This window comes from Daphnia magna, unplaced genomic scaffold, assembly GCF_020631705.1.
Source record: "Daphnia magna isolate NIES unplaced genomic scaffold, ASM2063170v1.1 Dm_contigs297, whole genome shotgun sequence".
NCBI classification, from domain to species: domain Eukaryota; kingdom Metazoa; phylum Arthropoda; class Branchiopoda; order Diplostraca; family Daphniidae; genus Daphnia; species Daphnia magna.
In genome coordinates, this window is record NW_025533231.1 from 55,476 (window position 1) to 76,360 (window position 20,885).

General features: G+C 37.0%; 1 protein-coding gene and 1 long non-coding RNA gene across 2 annotated transcripts; one reads left to right on the top strand and one right to left on the bottom strand.

The window, feature by feature from the left end:
* Positions 1-1,178: 1,178 nt before the first annotated feature.
* LOC123468122 lies at positions 1,179-4,933 on the top strand (the record flags this gene model as incomplete). Its single annotated transcript, XM_045167785.1, has 4 exons — positions 1,179-1,509; positions 1,978-2,735; positions 2,820-3,446; positions 4,115-4,933. Coding segments are annotated over exons 1-4 (2,535 nt in total), but the record flags the coding sequence as incomplete, so codon positions are not given.
* Positions 4,934-9,113: 4,180 nt separating this feature from the next.
* LOC123468121 lies at positions 9,114-10,746 on the bottom strand. Its single transcript, XR_006642076.1, has 4 exons — positions 10,622-10,746; positions 9,613-9,919; positions 9,462-9,535; positions 9,114-9,404 (listed from the first exon to the last, which is right to left on the bottom strand). It is a non-coding gene; the product is annotated as an uncharacterized LOC123468121 (long non-coding RNA).
* Between the last annotated feature and the right edge of the window lie 10,139 nt (positions 10,747-20,885).

Genomic DNA, 20,885 nt, shown 5'->3' on the forward strand with positions numbered 1-20,885 from the left:
GAATACAAGTATATTCAATGCAGTTTACATATAGAAGTAAAAACTCATGGTATAACAGTGTATTCACATTGAATACAAGTATATTTGATGCTGTTTACATATAGAAGTAAAAACTCATGGTATAACAGTGTATTCACATTGAATACAAGTACATTTGATGCTGTTTACATATAGAAGTAAAAACTCATGGTATAACAGTGTATTCACATTGAATACAAGTATATTTGATGCAGTATACATATAGAAGTGTAACGAAGGCCTACAAATACATCTTATGACACCCGCATTCTTATAATATTATGTTTACTCTCCCTTGGTATATAATTATGTCTACATTTTACTCTCTTGCATTTACTCTTCTTTTGCATATTATTCGAATATCGTAATCCGCATAGTAACCATTTGTCATAGACATCTTAGCGTTGACCCAATTGAACACCTGCTGTCTGACTCACACGTGCGACGCATTATCACGCCACTAAACAAACTTCCGTGATTGGTTACACGTGCGATGCATATCACGCCATTAAATAAACATCCGTTTGATTGGTCGCACGTGCGACGCCAATCAAGCCATTAAACAAACACCTTCTGATTGGCTGCACGCGCGACATAGCGACACGTCAACAGCATCACGCCACTTTGACGAGATGCGAGGTTTCATGGTGAACTCAAAATCTAAGAAAGATCAGACAGCTAGCAGCTCGCTAAATGTTCAGTTGCCTTCAACAACACTAGTTCGACACCTAACTTGCCTTCGTGTTTTCTCTTACAAGTGTTTCTCCGACTACCTGTTTCCGTAAGTGCCTATCTGAATTGTATTTCCAATCGTCTCCATCTCGTGTCTGTTTTCCACCGTGACCCGCTCTCGCTACCCCGAGCCACTTCGTATCGTTTTACCAACGTGCGCTCCCGTAACGCTCGCGCTACATCGGTAAGCTTCCAAATTGCCCTTATTCTGTTGGTCGTTATGGTTTGGCTCGTTATTCCCTTTCTTGTCATATTGTATGTCCTTTCCCGTGTAATTCTTATGGCCTAGTCTAATAATACACTGTCATCATTGTGGGTAAACGTCTCCGAGTTCCGTGGTAATATATTTGTCTTAATCCGTAAAGTCATCCATCCGAGAGGGAGGATGCTTTACATAATGGTGGCAGCGCTTTTTGAACTCAACCACAATGAATGATGATGTTATTACTGGCGGGTCGAGAATTCCACGAACTCCCATACAACCCAGTGTGCCCCAAATTAACGTTCCCCGGCCGAGTGAGCCAACTGTAGCTAGATCACTTAATTTCGATAAGTTGCATGCTGAACCCCAAATTGCACCTGGTACATGTCCATCTTGTACCACTCCCAAACCAATTGCTGAACCAGCTAGTGAACCCGCTTTTTCCGTTGTAAGTACACAACCATCTAGAGTTAGTTCTCAGTTAAGTAAGCTTAGGTCTAACGGTGCGTACGAAGCCGTAGCTCGTCTTGATCTTGTTTCCAGACGGAAACCCAGAGGTAGTTTGGCCTCTGGTACCGTTTCAGGGAAGCGTTCTCCCTCTATTTTTGCTAGAATTGCTGCGCGTATGTCTCCAGCTAAGTCTCCTCCAAAAGTTTCGCCTAAGTCAAGTTCAGTAGCAAAAACTGTGTTAGGGTTTTTCACGAGGAACTCCCCGAATGGAAAATCAACTGAACCTGAGCCTACGACATCTATTCAACAAAATCAAGAACAATCAACAGAAGATATTCCAGCCCAAAACGAGCCAGCTTCCGTACCTTATCCTTGCGATCAAGAGCCTGAAGGAGAGAGAAGCGGACTTTCAGTCGACCGATCCGAAGACCTGGGTACAGCTAATTTGGTTGATTCAAGACATCCGTCTATCGAACCACTATTTACCCGAAACGAATCCAACGACGGTGTGGACAGAACCAACGATTCTGCTGAGACATCTGACGTCGATCCTACAGGTGAAACTACACGCACAGGTGAAGAAAACAACCCAATCGGAAGCCCAAGCGTCCGTGCTGACATCGATCTTCATATCACATGCGAGACAATTCCTGATATTTCTGCTGAGTCAAATTCACTGCATCACGGAACTGCAAGGCGTGACACCACAGAAACACGAGACAGTCCTAGCCTCTTTTCAGAATTTTGGAACTTCAATCAGACACCGAGAAATACGCTACCTACATCTAACGTACGAAGTAAGAAAGTTATCCTCCCACTTGGAGGTGCAGCTACTGACCCATCAACAGTCGTTTCTGATAGACGTCCGCAACTTAATCTTCTACCTGCGGGAGCTACGCCTGCTGACTCCGCTGGAACCGCTAGTTCCGGAAATCAACTCGTTGCTGAGGAAATTGGACAACTTCCCGGGAGCGGTCAACCCGAACAACGTGCAGCTGGCAGAGGAGATCAAACAAACACTCTCCCAAGTCAAGGTCCGATTGCAACGGTTCCTACCGTCCCATACGGCGGAGGACGTAACTCAACAACCCGCGGCCCAACAACCAGCACACCATCAAGAGGAGAGAACCCCTCAACCACCGATACCAGTGCGACACACCGTCCACCGCCCTATTCGCTTCGCCCGTCGTCGATGTTCGACCCAACGCCCACGCATACTGAGTACACCACCCAGGAGCGTCGCAGACGTTACAGCGAATCTCGATCGCCTACGAACAGCGTTCCAGCACAGTCTCAGACTTCGCAACAGGGAAATTTAGGATTTCGATTGCCAGTTCAAAACAACAACATGGCCTAGTGTACTTCCCCCACCAGAGCAGCAACAGTCAGAGATTTGGACGATTTTCAAAATAACCAGCATACTTTCTCCCGGTTACAATTACTTCCTCCTTTCACCGGAAGCCCTATTACTCGTTTTGACTCTTGGTTAGAATCATTTGAAAGTATAGTAGATGGGTCGGGATGGTCAGAAGAAAAAACGATTCAGATGTTACGTGCTAAATTAACGGACAGAGCTTTTTCCGTCATTCAGGCAATTTTAAAAGAACATCCGCATGATTATGAGTCAATTAAAGAAGCATTGCTTGACCATTTTCATGGCGATGAAAATGTTGATTTATATTTTCAAAAGTTTAACAAAGCCAAACGTAAGCCAGGTGAAAAAGTTGTCGATTACGCGCTACGTATACAGGAAATTTTTAAACGCGCGTATCCCGTAGGTCATTCCGAAAAATCGTTTGCAGTTATTCTCATGCAAAAATTTATTGAGGGATTAGACTCCAAATTGCAGACAAAAGTCAAATATAAGGAATTTAAAGATTTTAACGAACTGGTTGCAGCAACACGGGTGTACGCCCTCAGACTAGAAGCGTTGGAAACCGATCGCGAAAAACAGGAGTTTATTCGATCCATAGACGGGTCACAAGACACCAGCAGTGCAGAGTTAAAAGAAATTAAGCAGATGATGATAGACCAAAAGGAAGCTGTGAATAAGGCAGTTGCCAATATTCGCCACGGGGATAAACCTGTCGAAAAAAAGAAAACAGAAAGCGAAGAAATTAAAGATGTACTTAATGAGCTTATGCAAACCGTGAAAAAACTTCAACTAAATAAAAACGACGTCTCTTATCCGGCAAACGCAGCATACAGGAAGCAAGTTTCTTTTCAAACGCCTACTGTTAACCAGTATTGTAATGGTAGACCACCTCCACCGCGCTTTCCTAACAATAGTGGGAATCGACAATTCTCAAACACACAGAATAGGCCTACAAACGCTACACCATCGTTTCCGAGATCATCTAACGACACCAACAATAGGCCTACACAGCCGTCGATAATTTGCAATTTTTGTGGCTATCGTGGTCACATTCAATCTAATTGTCGTAGTTATCAACGTCAACAACTAGAACAAGCTCAGCCTCCTATATGCTATTCTTGCCGGGACATCGGCCATAAATCTAATAATTGCCCTAAGTTCAGAAGCACCAATAGGCCTAACATACCAGGCTCCCCGCAAAACCAGGGAAACCAGTAGGAATCAACTGTAGCTTCGGGTCAGTTGATGAAGAGCCTCATTTTAAATCCCGGCAAGTCGCGAAATTAACAACCATTACGAATGAATCAACTCCAAGAATTCCATTAAAAATTTTCCAGGTCCCGTTACAAGCATTATTTGATACAGGCGCGTCTAAAAGTATTATTCACGAGAGATTATTTAAAAAGTTGCCCCCTAGAGGTCAGGTGATCTGCAGTCAGCTTGATTTCGATTTATATGATGTAGGGGAGAAAAAGTTGCATACGTTGGGAAAAGTGACTTTGCCCGTTGGATACGGAGAGTCAATTTTACAACAAGAATTTATTATTACAAATGGTATTTCTGAAGATTGTATCCTTGGATGGGACGCAATTCAGAAACACGCATTTAAGCTTGATGGAGAATCTAAGAGCATTTATCTAGCTAGAGATGGGCAAGGCTCATCTTCTGTTTTTAGGGTACCGGAAATGGCAGTTACGACGGTCAAAAAGACGACGCTATCTCGTCAGACGTCGCTCGTAATTGTAGGCCAGCTAAAGGGTTCATTTCCGTATGTTTCCCCTAACACCGCATTTATATTTACACCAGTAGAAAATTTGCCGGCAGGAGTTTATATTGAAGAATTTATCGGAAAAGTATCGGGAGATGGAACGTATAATATTGTAGTTGAAAACCATTCGTTAAATCAAGTCAAAATCCCAAGAAACACCAAATTAGGCGTAATTGAAATTATTCATCATGTCATCGGAAAAATAGCTTTAGATCAACGAGAAGCTAAGCCTAACGAAATAACTGAGCCTATTGTAATTTCAGAAGTCAACACTGAATTTCAAGCACCGCTCTCTAAATTACTAAATGACTTCCACGACTTGTTTGCTTCAAAAGATTCCGAACTAGGGAATACTAACCTTATTAAACACACAATTGATACCCAAGGACGAGGCCCCATTCGACAACGCCCATATAGAGTAACAAATAACCAAAGGAAATTATTAGAAGACAAAGTGCAAGAAATGCTTCAAGCAAATGTAATTCGATATTCGCAGTCCCCATGGGCTTCACCCGTGGTATTAGTAGAGAAAAAGAATGGAGAAATAAGATTTTGCGTCGATTATAGGAAATTAAATGGTATTACAAAGAAAGATTCTTTTCCCATGCCAAGAATTGACGAAACGTTAGATAAATTATATGAAAAAAAATTCTTCACAACTCTCGATTTAGCTTCCGGCTATTGGCAAATTCAAGTTCATGATCCAGATATTGAAAAAACCACTTTTGTTGTAGAAAATAATCTTTACGAATTTAAAAGAATGGCATTCGGTTTGTGTAATGCACCAGCCACTTTTCAACGATTAATGAATTATGTACTAAGAGACGTCTTAGGAAGTAAAGCATTAGTATATTTGGATGATGTCATAATTTTTTCAGACACTTTTGAAAATCACTTACGAGATATCAGAGAAATTTTTACCCTATTAAAAGAAGCAAATTTAAAATTAAAACTTAACAAATGTCAGTTTATTAAACGTTCAGTAAATTATTTAGGTCATGTCATTTCAACGGACGGTATTAAACCCGATCCTCCTAAAATTGATAAGATAGAGAATTACAAAACGCCAACTTCTGTTGACGAAGTGAGATCATTTCTTGGGCTTGCTGGATATTATAGAAGATTTATTAAAAATTTCGGTTCAATAGCTAAGCCGTTAACTCGATTAACGCATAAAGATCTAAGTAGAAAACCTTTTGCCTGGGGAACGGAGGAACAGGTTGCCTTTGAGAAATTGCGCACTTCTCTGGTAACTCCCCCAGTCCTCGCTTATCCAAATTTTAACGAAAAATTTTTGCTTTTTACTGACGCATGCGATTATGGAATAGGAGCCGTGCTGTCTCAAATGCAGCATGAGCAAGAACATCCAATAGCCTACTCTAGTAGACAATTGACCAAGGCCGAAATGAAATACAGTACAACTGAAAAAGAAGCATTAGCCGTAATTGATGCAATTAAACATTTCCGACATTATCTCTTGGATAAACCCTTTGAAATTATTAGTGACCATCGTCCTTTGCAATGGCTGAAAAATCAGAAAGATAATAACGGTAGGTTAGGTAGATGGGCTATACTATTAGCTGCTACAAATTATGAATTAAAGTATAGGCTTGACGTATTCATCAAAATGCTGATTGTTTATCACGATTGAAAGTAGCTAGTATTCAGCCGGTACCAAATAATATTAAGTTAATTTGTGAAAAACAGCTAGAAGACGACCTTTGTGTAGCCATTAGAAATTATTTAGAGAAAGGAGAACTCAATGAGGAAAATAGCCAATCTAAACCTGAATGGGCTAAAGAAATTGAGTATTTTGAAATTATAGAAGGTACACTTTATCGCAACGAAGTGCCTTCCAAAAATAGTAAGCGTAACGAAATTAATTGTCAAGTAGTGTTACCCTTATCGCTTCGCCATTTAGTGTTAAAAGAATTACATGACGCACCGATGGGTGGACATTTAGCTTTTTATAAAACGTATTTGAAGGTCAAAAATCATTATTATTGGCCTACAATGAGAAAAGATATTTTAGAATATTGTCAAGCTTGTGAAACTTGTATAGCTAACACTTCTTCCACATATAGAGCACTTTTGCACCCCCATGAAATTGCTAAAGCCCCTTTCCAAGTAATAGGCATGGATTTTTTAGGCCCTATTACTCCCGCTTCGCCTAATGGAAATAGTTATATTTTAGTTATTACTGATTATTTTAGTCGCTGGGTGGAAGCAGTTGCTCTAAAAGACCAAACTGCCCAAACCACGGCAGAATGTGTATATAAAACAATAATTGTAAGCCATGGTATGCCTAAAGCCATTATTTCCGATCGTGGAACGAATTTCACCTCGAAATTGTTCCGTTATTTTTGTAAGAAATTAAAAATTGACCAAAGATTGACAACGGCCTACAATCCCGCTAGTAATGGCGAGACAGAAAGGTTTAATCGGACACTAACCGCGATGTTAAGAAAAGAATTGAAAGACGGAGAACATTCAAATTGGGAAAATATGTTAGACGATGTTTTATTCGCTTATCGTAGTTCAGTTCACTCTTCGACACTTGAAACCCCTTATTATTTAGTTCACGGTAGAGACCCTAATCTTCCCATTAATGAATTTTTAGACGCTGTCCCTCAAACTTTTAAATCTGTATCCGACTATGTAGGAAATTTAGCTGATCGATTGCGCTATAGCTTTCAGCGAGTCCATGAAGAAAGCGAGAAAGCACGGAATCTTCAGCGTGAACAATATAATAAACGTGCGAAAGAAAGAAAATATGTCGTAGGAGATAGAGTTTTATTAGATATTCGTGTAGTTAAAGAAGGTGACAGTAGGAAATTCACTTCGAAATATAAAGGCCCTTATAGAGTTGTAAAAGTACATACCAATAATACAGTAGATATAGCCGATAATTCCTATGTATGCCAACGTACCCACGTCAATCGTTTGAAACCTTTGTACGAAACAATGCTTTGGAAGACTGAAGATGGTCCATCCATTGAAAACTCATTGGATTTTGAAAATCGATTCCGCAAATCGATTGCGACTCAGACTACCGATATCTTCAAAAATGAAATCGGACCCGACAGTGACAATCCAGACGATACCTTTGACAGTGACGCCCTCCCATTTGACACTAATTTTCCGACTCAAGAAATGGATCAACGAAAGTTAAGCCAAGAGGACGTCGCCGTTTCATCTCATCAAAATACAGAAAATCAGTTGCCATCCGCTGAAATATGCACCGATGCCGCAGATCAGCGTCACCATCCTCCAATTACCGAGGACAACACCGCACGCGCCACAGATGACTCGGACAAAAGTCCATCAACAGAATCAACGACTGATGTGTCGACAGAGGCAGTGGGACAATTTAATGTCACCGGACGCCCACAGCGCAATCGAAGTAAGCCCCTTCGCTACAGAGACGGAGTCCAATAACGCGAATTGCGAAAAGAATATAATACCTACTTCGCGACATCAATGTCATCAGAAGTCGCTCGACTATATAACATGGAGAAAACCACCAAGTATTTCGCAGATTCTCTCAACGCTGCTCATCTATTCATCCCAGCTAAGACACGCTTTTCAACTGCCGTCATGGAGCAAAATCACCAAAGTGGACCAGAGGACGCTCAACCACCCGTCCCGACACAGACCTGGGAGACCACCGCTTTCGACGACTGGGTCTAACCGCCGATTAAAAGCCCAGCCTGCAGGTACCCGCTAACACACCTGAGGTGCAACCCGTCGACCTCAGCTGGGTGCCAGCGCAGCAGCCGGATGTTCAGCCCACTGCGCAAACGCCACGTTCTCCGGACTCCGATGGCGGAAACTCCTGGAATAGGGCGTGACGCCGTTACGAGAGAGGCCTGGAGGTCCAAACCGCGCTCCTATCCAACCGGCTGACCGAACAAATCCGCAACGACAACTGGAGCGGAGCCATCGTGACGTTGAAGAGGATCCTAGATCTCGATCCTGCACGCCGTCACCCCCCTCTCTATGGATGGGCTACATCATGGGATGCCCCATACAAACGCTCGCGCCAAGAATTTGAAGGAGACGAGTAGGGAACTTCCCGACTATAAGGAGTCGTCGACGAGATTGGAGTCGACTTATATGACATTTTATACTCTTGCTTTAACCTTATCTTTTTCCTTCACCAGTACTCTTTCTTCCCTCATTTCTTTTTGTAACTGATAAATTTTACCCTCTTGAGAAAGAAAAAAAATATATAAGAGAAATTGCGTATGACAGTAGTTATTTCAGAAAAGGGGTTAAAGAAATCGATAGACCAAGAAATAAAATAGGAAGGGGATATAGATATCAACATATGAAGTAAAGTGGCAATGATGGGTTGGCGGTTCGGAAAATCGGGCGCACCGTCAGCATACGAAGTGTGACCCGGAGTAACATTTACTCCAAACCGGTTCGCACCAACGAACCGAACCAGCAGCGAACCGTCGAAACATTTTCTGCTGCCTTAGTTTTATAATTACCCTCGTCTCGAGTATATAAAAAAAAGGGGGTTAATAAATAAATAAATAAATGAAATAAAGAAATAGCTAAAGTAGAAAAAAAAAAACAATCTGTAATAAAGCATTCAATCCCTTTTCGGTACATGTAGAATTTGTTCGATTTTAAAGCATAACTATATACAGTTTAGGTTTACAAATTGGTCTTATTCTTCTCCGTGGTAGCTCCCATACGCCCCACTTCTTCTATATTCTTCTTTCGCATATCTTCCTTCCATCTTCTTTCTCTATCCGATGCGTCGACAGAATACGACACTTGGCGGGAAGGCAAAGTTTTCGCCGACGAAACACGACGCTCCCTAACACCCTCACCGACTCCCTCCGACCCTGCAAAAGCATTTCGCTTACGCAAAGAAATAATATAAATGAAATTCAGCCGCTTACCGAAGCTGCTGCTGAAAACACAACACGTTGCTCGGCAACTTGACAACCAGCGTTCAGACAGAACACACGCTCGTCTTTACACCCGAAAGAAAACGAAAAAAAAAAAACTCCAGAAAATGACAAGCCCAACAAGCGCTAACCGATTGGTTACCCTTGTTCCGGACGGAAGCGGACGAGACATCTTGGTGATTACCGTCCCCGGGGCAAGAGCTGGGATGCCAGCACCAACTCCTGCCACACCAACGAGCGAACCCCAACATCATCCAGACATCGACCGCGATTCACCGGCTCCCAGCACCGATTCTCGGGAGTTCCTGCATTGGCGGCACAGAAGGATCGACCTGCTGATCCGACGATGGCGCCGAGCAGCACTACAAGAAGACGGGTCGCCGCAAGCCACCACCCGTCGGTCTCCACAATGACGTCGCCGTCGTGATTTTCTTTTTTTTTGTTGTACCCTTTGTAGTTATTAAGTAGAAATACATTGGTTGTTTTATGACATCTCGAAAAAATATAATAAATAAAACATAAGAAGAGAGAGAGAGAAGTAAGTCTCTCCATTAGAAGTAAAGGAAAAAAAAAAAAATAAAACAAATGAAAGGTATACCAAAGAAAAAAAAAAGAAACAAAACGAAAAAAAAAAAACAAACAAACAAACAAAGACAAATGAGAACAATAAATTCTTGAAAAAAAAAAAAACAAACAAAGACAAATGAGAACAATAAATTCTTGAAAAAAAAACAACAAACAAACAAACAAACACAAAATTTCATGCGTTCTCTCTCAAAAAAAAAAAAAAAAAAAAAAAAAAGACAAAGAAAATGGAGGAAAAAAAGAAAATATATTTCTCTAGACTATGTTACGATACCATAAAACAACCTTCTTGTCCAACAAGTATAAAATAATTTGTTATTTCTTCTTGCCTCTGTGTTCTTTTGAAATATTTGCATTTGAGTTGTTCCCTCTCTGAGTAGGCCCATAAATTGCAAAACTTCCCATATTTCACTCTTTTACGATAGAAGTAGCAGACATTTGTCGACAAAAATACTTGAAAGAAATAGTAGAATTTATTAGAAGTCCATCTGTTACTCTTATTCAGTAGCAATGCAACATTGGAAATAGTAAAAAGTAAAGTATTGAAAAAAGGAAATAAGTAAAACCTTGATAGTAATGTATTCCATTTGAATTCAACAACTCCCACTTCTCTTAGAGATCCGTACACGAACGAAACAGCTAAAATTTTTCTAAGTCCCACTGTATATCACTTCCCTTCTATGCTTTTCTATAGCTTTACTATCACTGCAAAGACTTTTCCCATATACACTACACATAAAAAAAACGCCACCGCTAGCGCATTCCATTCTTACACACCCCAACATAAGCTAAGTTTTTCACTTTCCCTTTCATTTCCCTACTGTAGCTTCCCCGCCGCAGCAATATTGAAAATATTCTAAGTTCCCTTTTTGCCGAAGGCAACTTTTTCTACTCCCCCTATTCCATTTTTATTCCCCTCCGCTTCTTCCCCCCCATTCGCACTTTTCCCCTGCATTGGACTTGGAAAAAACGAGATATGCGCGTGACCTTCCACGGCAGAAAAATTTTCCGCCGTAAAACTTTGAAACGTTTCTTTCTCGTCAACATTTCCACATGATTCAATATTTTTCAATTCTTTCTTTTTGATAATTAAGCTCACTTTCCCCTCGTTCCAACGATATAAATTTATTCAAAAAATATTGTGTCCTTCTACCGTAAAAAACTGTTATATTACGACACCCCCTATTTTTCTATTATTTTGCCGTGGCGTAGCCGATGAAAAGCCGACGGGAAATCGTTGACCTTTCAAAAGCCGTCAGAATTATTTTGTTGTTGTTCTCTCTCTTTTACTTTGACGTTTACTTCCATTATTTCTTTTTCATATTTGATTATCTTAGCTAGTAAACCCACATGATGACTTAGACTAAGTTGGCCAGTATACTGTTCATTTTTTTTTGTGTTATGTCATTTACCATATATTTTTACATGTAGTAATGTCGTCAATGCCGTTACTATTGCTACTGCTGTGTCTCTACCTACGCGCACGCGCATTCCAAACAACCGTATGCGATTGCGCTGAACCGAAGATATGGGAGATATTCAATTTCCTGATGCTGATTGCAAGCCGAAAATGAATTCCACGAGTGCTGTTCCAGTGAGATATGTTGTCTACAGTGATGAACGCGCCGCAGTGAAATTTCCGGGTTTTATTTGTGCCAGATGGAGAAATATTCACCGCGTGACTATGAACTTTTTCGGTCAAACAGTGATCGTGCCTGAGAAAATTCCTATAGACACAACGGCTTCTGAGTGCTATAAAAGTGTGAAGGTTATGAAATGACTCTTTCGGATGAGAAGTATGTATTTTCGCATGAACCTAGATCTGACGGTTACTGGATGCGAACCGTCGATTCGGAAATTCTGAATTGTGCGCTTGAACAAGTACAATTGTTTCAACAAATGGAAGATGAAGATTTTCCAACGCCGATCGGAAAAGCTGCCGCAACCGCCGGTACCTTGTCTCACAACCATCTAACTTTGGTTTGGGATACGACATACACCCATAAGATTCAACACGAATTACGTACAGTTGAATCTGGAATCGGAAATCTTATGATGAAGACGACGAATGAAAAATATTTCCGCCTCTTGGACGATGACCGTCAACTAGATTTTCATTTGACTCTTCAACCACCCTGCGACCCCAATCATCGAAGTTGCAACAACCGAACAACTTTTAAAATCGTCGGCCAATCAAATTTAGTTTTGGTAACGTGGCCTTTCGTCGATAAATCTCTATCACTCACCGCCGAGTCGGCGTCCATCAAGGAGAAGGCCCTACCAAGCGTCTCTGTTGAAACCACCTCGCCATCTAGTGACCCCGATTTGGATAAATTGGCCAATAAACCATATATTCAAGATCGTGCTATTGATCGTGATAATGAATTAGCGCGTATGTTACAGACAATTGAGTGTGATGTTCGCAAAGCTAAAAATGAACGAGCAATCATCACCGCCCAATATAATGGTTGGCTCGCCGCTTCATTATTGAAATTACCTCGGTGTGCAAAATTTCAAGCTTTTGGACAAACCGCCGTAGTGATTCAGTGTAAAGCTGTGAATGCCACATTTGAAACCATAATCACACCATGTGGACCACAACCGAAATTTAACAGTTATACCATTAATCTCGATGGCTGGGAATTAGTGAAATTTTCCCCATGCTATTGGACGAATGGTTTCGTCAATTTCAACGATAAACCTTACGCCTTCCGCAACAACACTTGGAAAAGGATCGACCCGAATATTGTACTGCCGGAGCGTACATTGGCTCATTCCTTCCGATACGAAGACGTGAAAGCCTTCGACTATGACCATCGCAGCAATCCAGCTTATAACGATAATTTACTCAACCACATGAACGTTGTAGCTGACATCGTAGCCGCCATGAATGAACAATCACCTGCTGATTTTCCATTGAATCATCGTCCTCATGCAGCTGATGTTCTACTGACAGCAGCAGGAGTCGAGAGATATACCAGCTGGTGGGAGGTCATCATAATCTCCTTGGTCGTCACCGTTTGGTCGTCACCGCCATTTTCATCCTTGTCCTCATCGTCTTACGTATTTGTTGCTGTCTTGGCCTCTTCGGTATTTGCTGTCCTCCGATTAAAGAAGTTAAAACTTCTTACCACGAACATGAAGTCTGATTACGGGACGTAATCCTACGCCGCCCGGAGCGATGTAACGAAGGCCTACAAATACATCTTATGACACCCGCATTCTTATAATATTATGTTTACTCTCCCTTGGTATATAATTATGTCTACATTTTACTCTCTTGCATTTACTCTTCTTTTGCATATTATTCGAATATCGTAATCCGCATAGTAACCATTTGTCATAGACATCTTAGCGTTGACCCAATTGAACACCTGCTGTCTGACTCACACGTGCGACGCATTATCACGCCACTAAACAAACTTCCGTGATTGGTTACACGTGCGATGCATATCACGCCATTAAATAAACATCCGTTTGATTGGTCGCACGCGCGACGCCAATCAAGCCATTAAACAAACACCTTCTGATTGGCTGCACGCGCGACATAGCGACACGTCAACAGCATCACGCCACTTTGACGAGATGCGAGGTTTCATGGTGAACTCAAAATCTAAGAAAGATCAGACAGCTAGCAGCTCGCTAAATGTTCAGTTGCCTTCAACAACACTAGTTCGACACCTAACTTGCCTTCGTGTTTTCTCTTACAAGTGTTTCTCCGACTACCTGTTTCCGTAAGTGCCTATCTGAATTGTATTTCCAATCGTCTCCATCTCGTGTCTGTTTTCCACCGTGACCCGCTCTCGCTACCCCGAGCCACTTCGTATCGTTTTACCAACGTGCGCTCCCGTAACGCTCGCGCTACATCGGTAAGCTTCCAAATTGCCCTTATTCTGTTGGTCGTTATGGTTTGGCTCGTTATTCCCTTTCTTGTCATATTGTATGTCCTTTCCCGTGTAATTCTTATGGCCTAGTCTAATAATACACTGTCATCATTGTGGGTAAACGTCTCCGAGTTCCGTGGTAATATATTTGTCTTAATCCGTAAAGTCATCCACCCGAGAGGGAGGATGCTTTACAGAAGTAAACACTCATGGTATAACAGTGTATTCACATTGAATACAAGTACATTTGATGCTGTTTCCATATAGAAGTAAAAACTCATGGTATAACAGTGTATTCACATTGAATACAAGTATATTTGATGCAGTATACATAAAGAAGTAAAAACTCATGGTATAACAGTGTATTCACATTGGATACAAGTACATTTGATGCTGTTTACATATAGAAGTAAAAACTCATGGTATAACAGTGTATTCACATTGAATACAAGTACATTTGATGCTGTTTACATATAGAAGTAAAAACTCATGGTATAACAGTGTATTCACAATGAATACAAGTATATTTGATGCTGTTTACATATAGAAGTAAAAACTCAGTGTATAACAGTGTATTCACATTGAATACAAGTATATTTGATGCAGTATACATACAGAAGTAAAAACTCATCGTTTAACAGTGTATTCACATTGAATACAAGTATATTCCATGCAGTTTACATATAGAAGTAAAAACTCATGGTATAACAGTGTATTCACATTGAATACAAGTATATTTGATGCGTTTACAATGAGTCTGTATAACAGTGTATTCACATTGAATACAAGTATATTCGATGCAGTTTACATATAGAAGTAAACACTTATGGTATAACAGTGTATTCACATTGAATACAAGTATATTCCATGCAGTTTATATATAGAAGTAAAAACTCATGGTATAACAGTGTATTCACATTGAATACAAGTATATTTGATGCTGTTTACATATAGAAGTAAAAACTCATGGTATAACAGTGTATTCACATTGAATACAAGTATATTTGATGCAGTTTATACATATAGAAGTAAAAACTCATGGTATAACAGTGTATTCACATTGAATACAAGTATATTTGATGCAGTATACATATAGAAGTAAAAACTCATGGCATAACAGTGTATTCACATTGAATACAAGTATATTCCATGCAGTTTACATATAGAAGTTAAAACTCATGGTATAACAGTGTATTCACATTGAATACAAGTATATTTGATGCTGTTTACATATAGAAGTAAAAACTCATGGTATAACAGTGTATTCACATTGAATACAAGTATATTTGATGCAGTATACATATAGAAGTAAAAACTCATGGTATAACAGTGTATTCACATTGAATACAAGTACATTTGATGCTGAGTACATATAGATGTAAAAATTCATGGTATAACAGTGTATTCACATTGAATACAAGTATATTTGATGCAGTATATATAAAGAAGTAAAAACTCATGGTATAACAGTGTATTCACATTGAATACAAGTATATTCCATGCTGTTTACATATAGAAGTAAAAACTCATGGTATAACAGTGTATTCACATTGAATACAAGTACATTTGATGCTGTTTACATATAGAAGTAAAAACTCATGGTATAACAGTGTATTCACATTGAATACAAGTATATTTGATGCTGCTTACATATAGAAGTAAAAACTCATGGTATAACAGTGTATTCACATTGAATACAAGTATATTTGATGCAGTTTACATATAGAAGTAAAAACTCATGGTATAACAGTGTATTCACATTGAATACAAGTATATTTGATGCTGAGTACATATAGAAGTAAAAATTCATGGTATAACAGTGTATTCACATTGAATACAAGTATATTTGATGCAGTATATATAAAGAAGTAAAAACTCATGGTATAACAGTGTATTCACATTGAATACAAGTACATTTGATGCTGTTTACATATAGAAGTAAAAACTCATGGTATAACAGTGTATTCACATTGAATACAAGTACATTTGATTCTGTTTACATATAGAAGTAAAAACTCATGGTATAACAGTGTATTCACATTGAATACAAGTATATTTGATGCTGTTTACATATAGAAGTAAAAACTCATGGTATAACAGTGTATTCACATTGAATACAAGTATATTTGATGCAGTTTACATATAGAAGTAAAAACTCATGGTATAACAGTGTATTCACATTGAATACAAGTATATTCCATGCAGTTTACATATAGAAGTAAAAACTCATGGTATAACAGTGTATTCACATTGAATACAAGTATATTTGATGCTGTTTACATATAGAAGTAAAAACTCATGGTATAACAGTGTATTCACATTGAATACAAGTATATTCCATGCAGTTTACATATAGAAGTAAAAACTTATGGTATAACAGTGTATTCACATTGAATACAAGTATATTTGATGCAGTTTACATATAGAAGTAAACACTCATGGTATAACAGTGTATTCACATTGAATACAAGTATATTCCATGCAGTTTACATATAGAAGTAAAAACTCATGGTATAACAGTGTATTCACATTGAATACAAGTATATTTGATGCTGTTTACATATAGAAGTAAAAACTCATGGTATAACAGTGTATTCACATTGAATACAAGTATATTTGATGCAGTTTACATATAGAAGTAAAAACTCATGGTATAACAGTGTATTCACATTGAATACAAGTACATTTGATGCTGTTTACATATAGAAGTAAAAACTCATGGTATAACAGTGTATTCACATTGAATACAAGTATATTTGATGCTGTTTACATATAGAAGTAAAAACTCATGGTATAACAGTGTATTCACATTGAATACAAGTATATTTGATGCTGTTTACATATAGAAGTAAAAACTCATGGTATAACAGTGTATTCACATTGAATACAAGTATATTTGATGCTGTTTACATATAGAAGTAAAAACTCATGGTATAACAGTGTATTCACATTGAATACAAGTATATTTGATGCAGTTTACATATAGAAGTAAAAACTCATGGTATAACAGTGTATTCACATTGAATACAAGTACATTTGATGCTGTTTACATATAGAAGTAAAAACTCATGGTATAACAGTGTATTCACATTGAATACAAGTATATTTGATGCAGTTTATATAAAGAAGTAAAAACTCATGGTATAACAGTGTATTCACATTGAATACAAGTACATTTGATGCTGTTTACATATAGAAGTAAAAACTCATGGTATAACAGTGTATTCACATTGAATACAAGTACATTTGATGCTGTTTACATATAGAAGTAAAAACTCATGGTATAACAGTGTATTCACATTGAATACAAGTATATTTGATGCTGTTTACATATAGAAGTAAAAACTCATGGTATAACAGTGTATTCACATTGAATACAAGTATATTTGATGCAGTTTACATATAGAAGTAAAAACTCATGGTATAACAGTGTATTCACATTGAATACAAGTATATTCCATGCAGTTTACATATAGAAGTAAAAACTCATGGTATAACAGTGTATTCACATTGAATACAAGTATATTTGATGCTGTTTACATATAGAAGTAAAAACTCATGGTATAACAGTGTATTCACATTGAATACAAGTATATTCCATGCAGTTTACATATAGAAGTAAAAACTCATGGTATAACAGTGTATTCACATTGAATACAAGTATATTTGATGCAGTTTACATATAGAAGTAAACACTCATGGTATAACAGTGTATTCACATTGAATACAAGTATATTCCATGCAGTTTACATATAGAAGTAAAAACTCATGGTATAACAGTGTATTCACATTGAATACAAGTATATTTGATGCTGTTTACATATAGAAGTAAAAACTCATGGTATAACAGTGTATTCACATTGAATACAAGTATATTTGATGCAGTATTTACATATAGAAGTAAAAACTCATGGTATAACAGTGTATTCACATTGAATACAAGTATATTTGATGCTGTTTACATATAGAAGTAAAAACTCATGGTATAACAGTGTATTCACATTGAATACAAGTATATTTGATGCAGTTTACATATAGAAGTAAAAACTCATGGTATAACAGTGTATTCACATTGAATACAAGTACATTTGATGCTGTTTACATATAGAAGTAAAAACTCATGGTATAACAGTGTATTCACATTGAATACAAGTATATTCCATGCAGTTTACATATAGAAGTAAAAACTCATGGTATAACAGTGTATTCACATTGAATACAAGTATATTCCATGCAGTTTACATATAGAAGTAAAAACTCATGGTATAACAGTGTATTCACATTGAATACAAGTATATTTGATGCAGTTTACAATATAGAAGTAAAAACTCATGGTATAACAGTGTATTCACATTGAATACAAGTATATTTGATGCAGTTTACATATAGAAGTAAAAACTCATGGTATAACAGTGTATTCACATTGAATACAAGTATATTCCTTGCAGTTTACATATAGAAGTAAAAACTCATGGTATAACAGTGTATTCACATTGAATACAAGTATATTTGATGCTGTTTACATATAGAAGTAAAAACTCATGGTATAACAGTGTATTCACATTGAATACAAGTATATTTGATGCTGTTTACATATAGAAGTAAAAACTCATGGTATAACAGTGTATTCACATTGAATACAAGTATATTTGATGCAGTATACATATAGAAGTAAAAACTCATGGTATAACAGTGTATTCACATTGAATACAAGTACATTTGATGCTGTTTACATATAGAAGTAAAAACTCATGGTATAACAGTGTTTTCACATTGAATACAAGTATATTTGATGCAGTATACATAAAGAAGTAAAAACTCATGGTATAACAGTGTATTCACATTGAATACAAGTACATTTGATGCTGTTTACATATAGAAGTAAAAACTCATGGTATAACAGTGTATTCACATTGAATACAAGTATATTCCATGCAGTTTACATATAGAAGTAAAAACTCATGGTATAACAGTGTATTCACACATTGAATACAAGTATATTTGATGCTGTTTACATATAGAAGTAAAAACTCATGGTATAACAGTGTATTCACATTGAATACAAGTATATTTGATGCAGTTTAACATATAGAAGTAAAAACTCATGGTATAACAGTGTATTCACATTGAATACAAGTATATTTGATGCAGTTATACATATAGAAGTAAAAACTCATGGTATAACAGTGTATTCACATTGAATACAAGTATATTCCATGCAGTTTACATATAGAAGTAAAAACTCATGGTATAACAGTGTATTCACATTGAATACAAGTATATTTGATGCTGTTTACATATAGAAGTAAAAACTCATGGTATAACAGTGTATTCACATTGAATACAAGTATATTTGATGCTGTTTACATATAGAAGTAAAAACTCATGGTATAACAGTGTCTTCACATTGAATACAAGTATATTCCATGCAGTTTACATATAGAAGTAAAAACTCATGGTATAACAGTGTATTCACATTGAATACAAGTATATTTGATGCTGTTTACATATAGAAGTAAAAACTCATGGTATAACAGTGTATTCACATTGAATACAAGTATATTTGATGCAGTATACATATAGAAGGAAAAACTCATGGTATAACAGTGTATTTACATTGAATACAAGTATATTCCATGCAGTTTACATATAGAAGTAAAAACTCATGGTATAACAGTGTATTCACATTGAATACAAGTATATTTGATGCTGTTTACATATAGAAGTAAAAACTCATGGTATAACAGTGTATTCACATTGAATACAAGTATATTTGATGCAGTTTACATATAGAAGTAAAAACTCATGGTATAACAGTGTATTCACATTGAATACATAGTATATTTGATGCAGTTTACATATAGAAGTAAAAACTCATGGTATAACAGTGTATTCACATTGAATACAAGTATATTTGATGCTGTTTACATATAGAAGTAAAAACTCATGGTATAACAGTGTATTCACATTGAATACAAGTACATTTGATGCTGTTTACATATAGAAGTAAAAACTCATGGTATAACAGTGTATTCACATTGAATACAAGTATATTTGATGCTGTTTACATATAGAAGTAAAAACTCATGGTATAACAGTGTATTCACATTGAATACAAGTATATATTCGATGCAGTTTACATACAGAAGTAAAAACTCATGGTATAACAGTGTATTCACATTGAATACAAGTATATTCCATGCAGTTTACATATAGAAGTAAAAACTCATGGTATAACAGTGTATTCACATTGAATACAAGTATATTTGATGCTGTTTACATATAGAAGTAAAAACTCATGGTATAACAGTGTATTCACATTGAATACAAGTATATTCCATGCAGTTTACATATAGAAGTAAAAACTCATGGTATAACAGTGTATTCACATTGAATACAAGTATATTTGATGCAGTTTACATATAGAAGTAAACACTTATGGTATAACAGTGTATTCACATTGAATACAAGTATATTCCATGCAGTTTACATATAGAAGTAAAAACTCATGGTATAACAGTGTATTCACATTGAATACAAGTATATTTGATGCTGTTTACATATAGAAGTAAAAACTCATGGTATAACAGTGTATTCACATTGAATACAAGTACATTTGATGCTGTTTACATATAGAAGTAAAAACTCATGGTATAACAGTTATTCACATTGAATACAAGTATATTTGATGCGGTATACATATAGAAGTAAAAACTCATGGTATAACAGTGTATTCACATTGAATACAAGTACATTTGATGCTGTTTACATATAGAAGTAAAAACTCATGGTATAACAGTGTATTCACATTGAATACAAGTATATTTAATGCAGTATACATAAAGAAGTAAAAACTCATGGTATAACAGTGTATTCACATTGAATACAAGTACATTTGATGCTGTTTACATATAGAAGTAAAAACTCATGGTATAACAGTGTATTC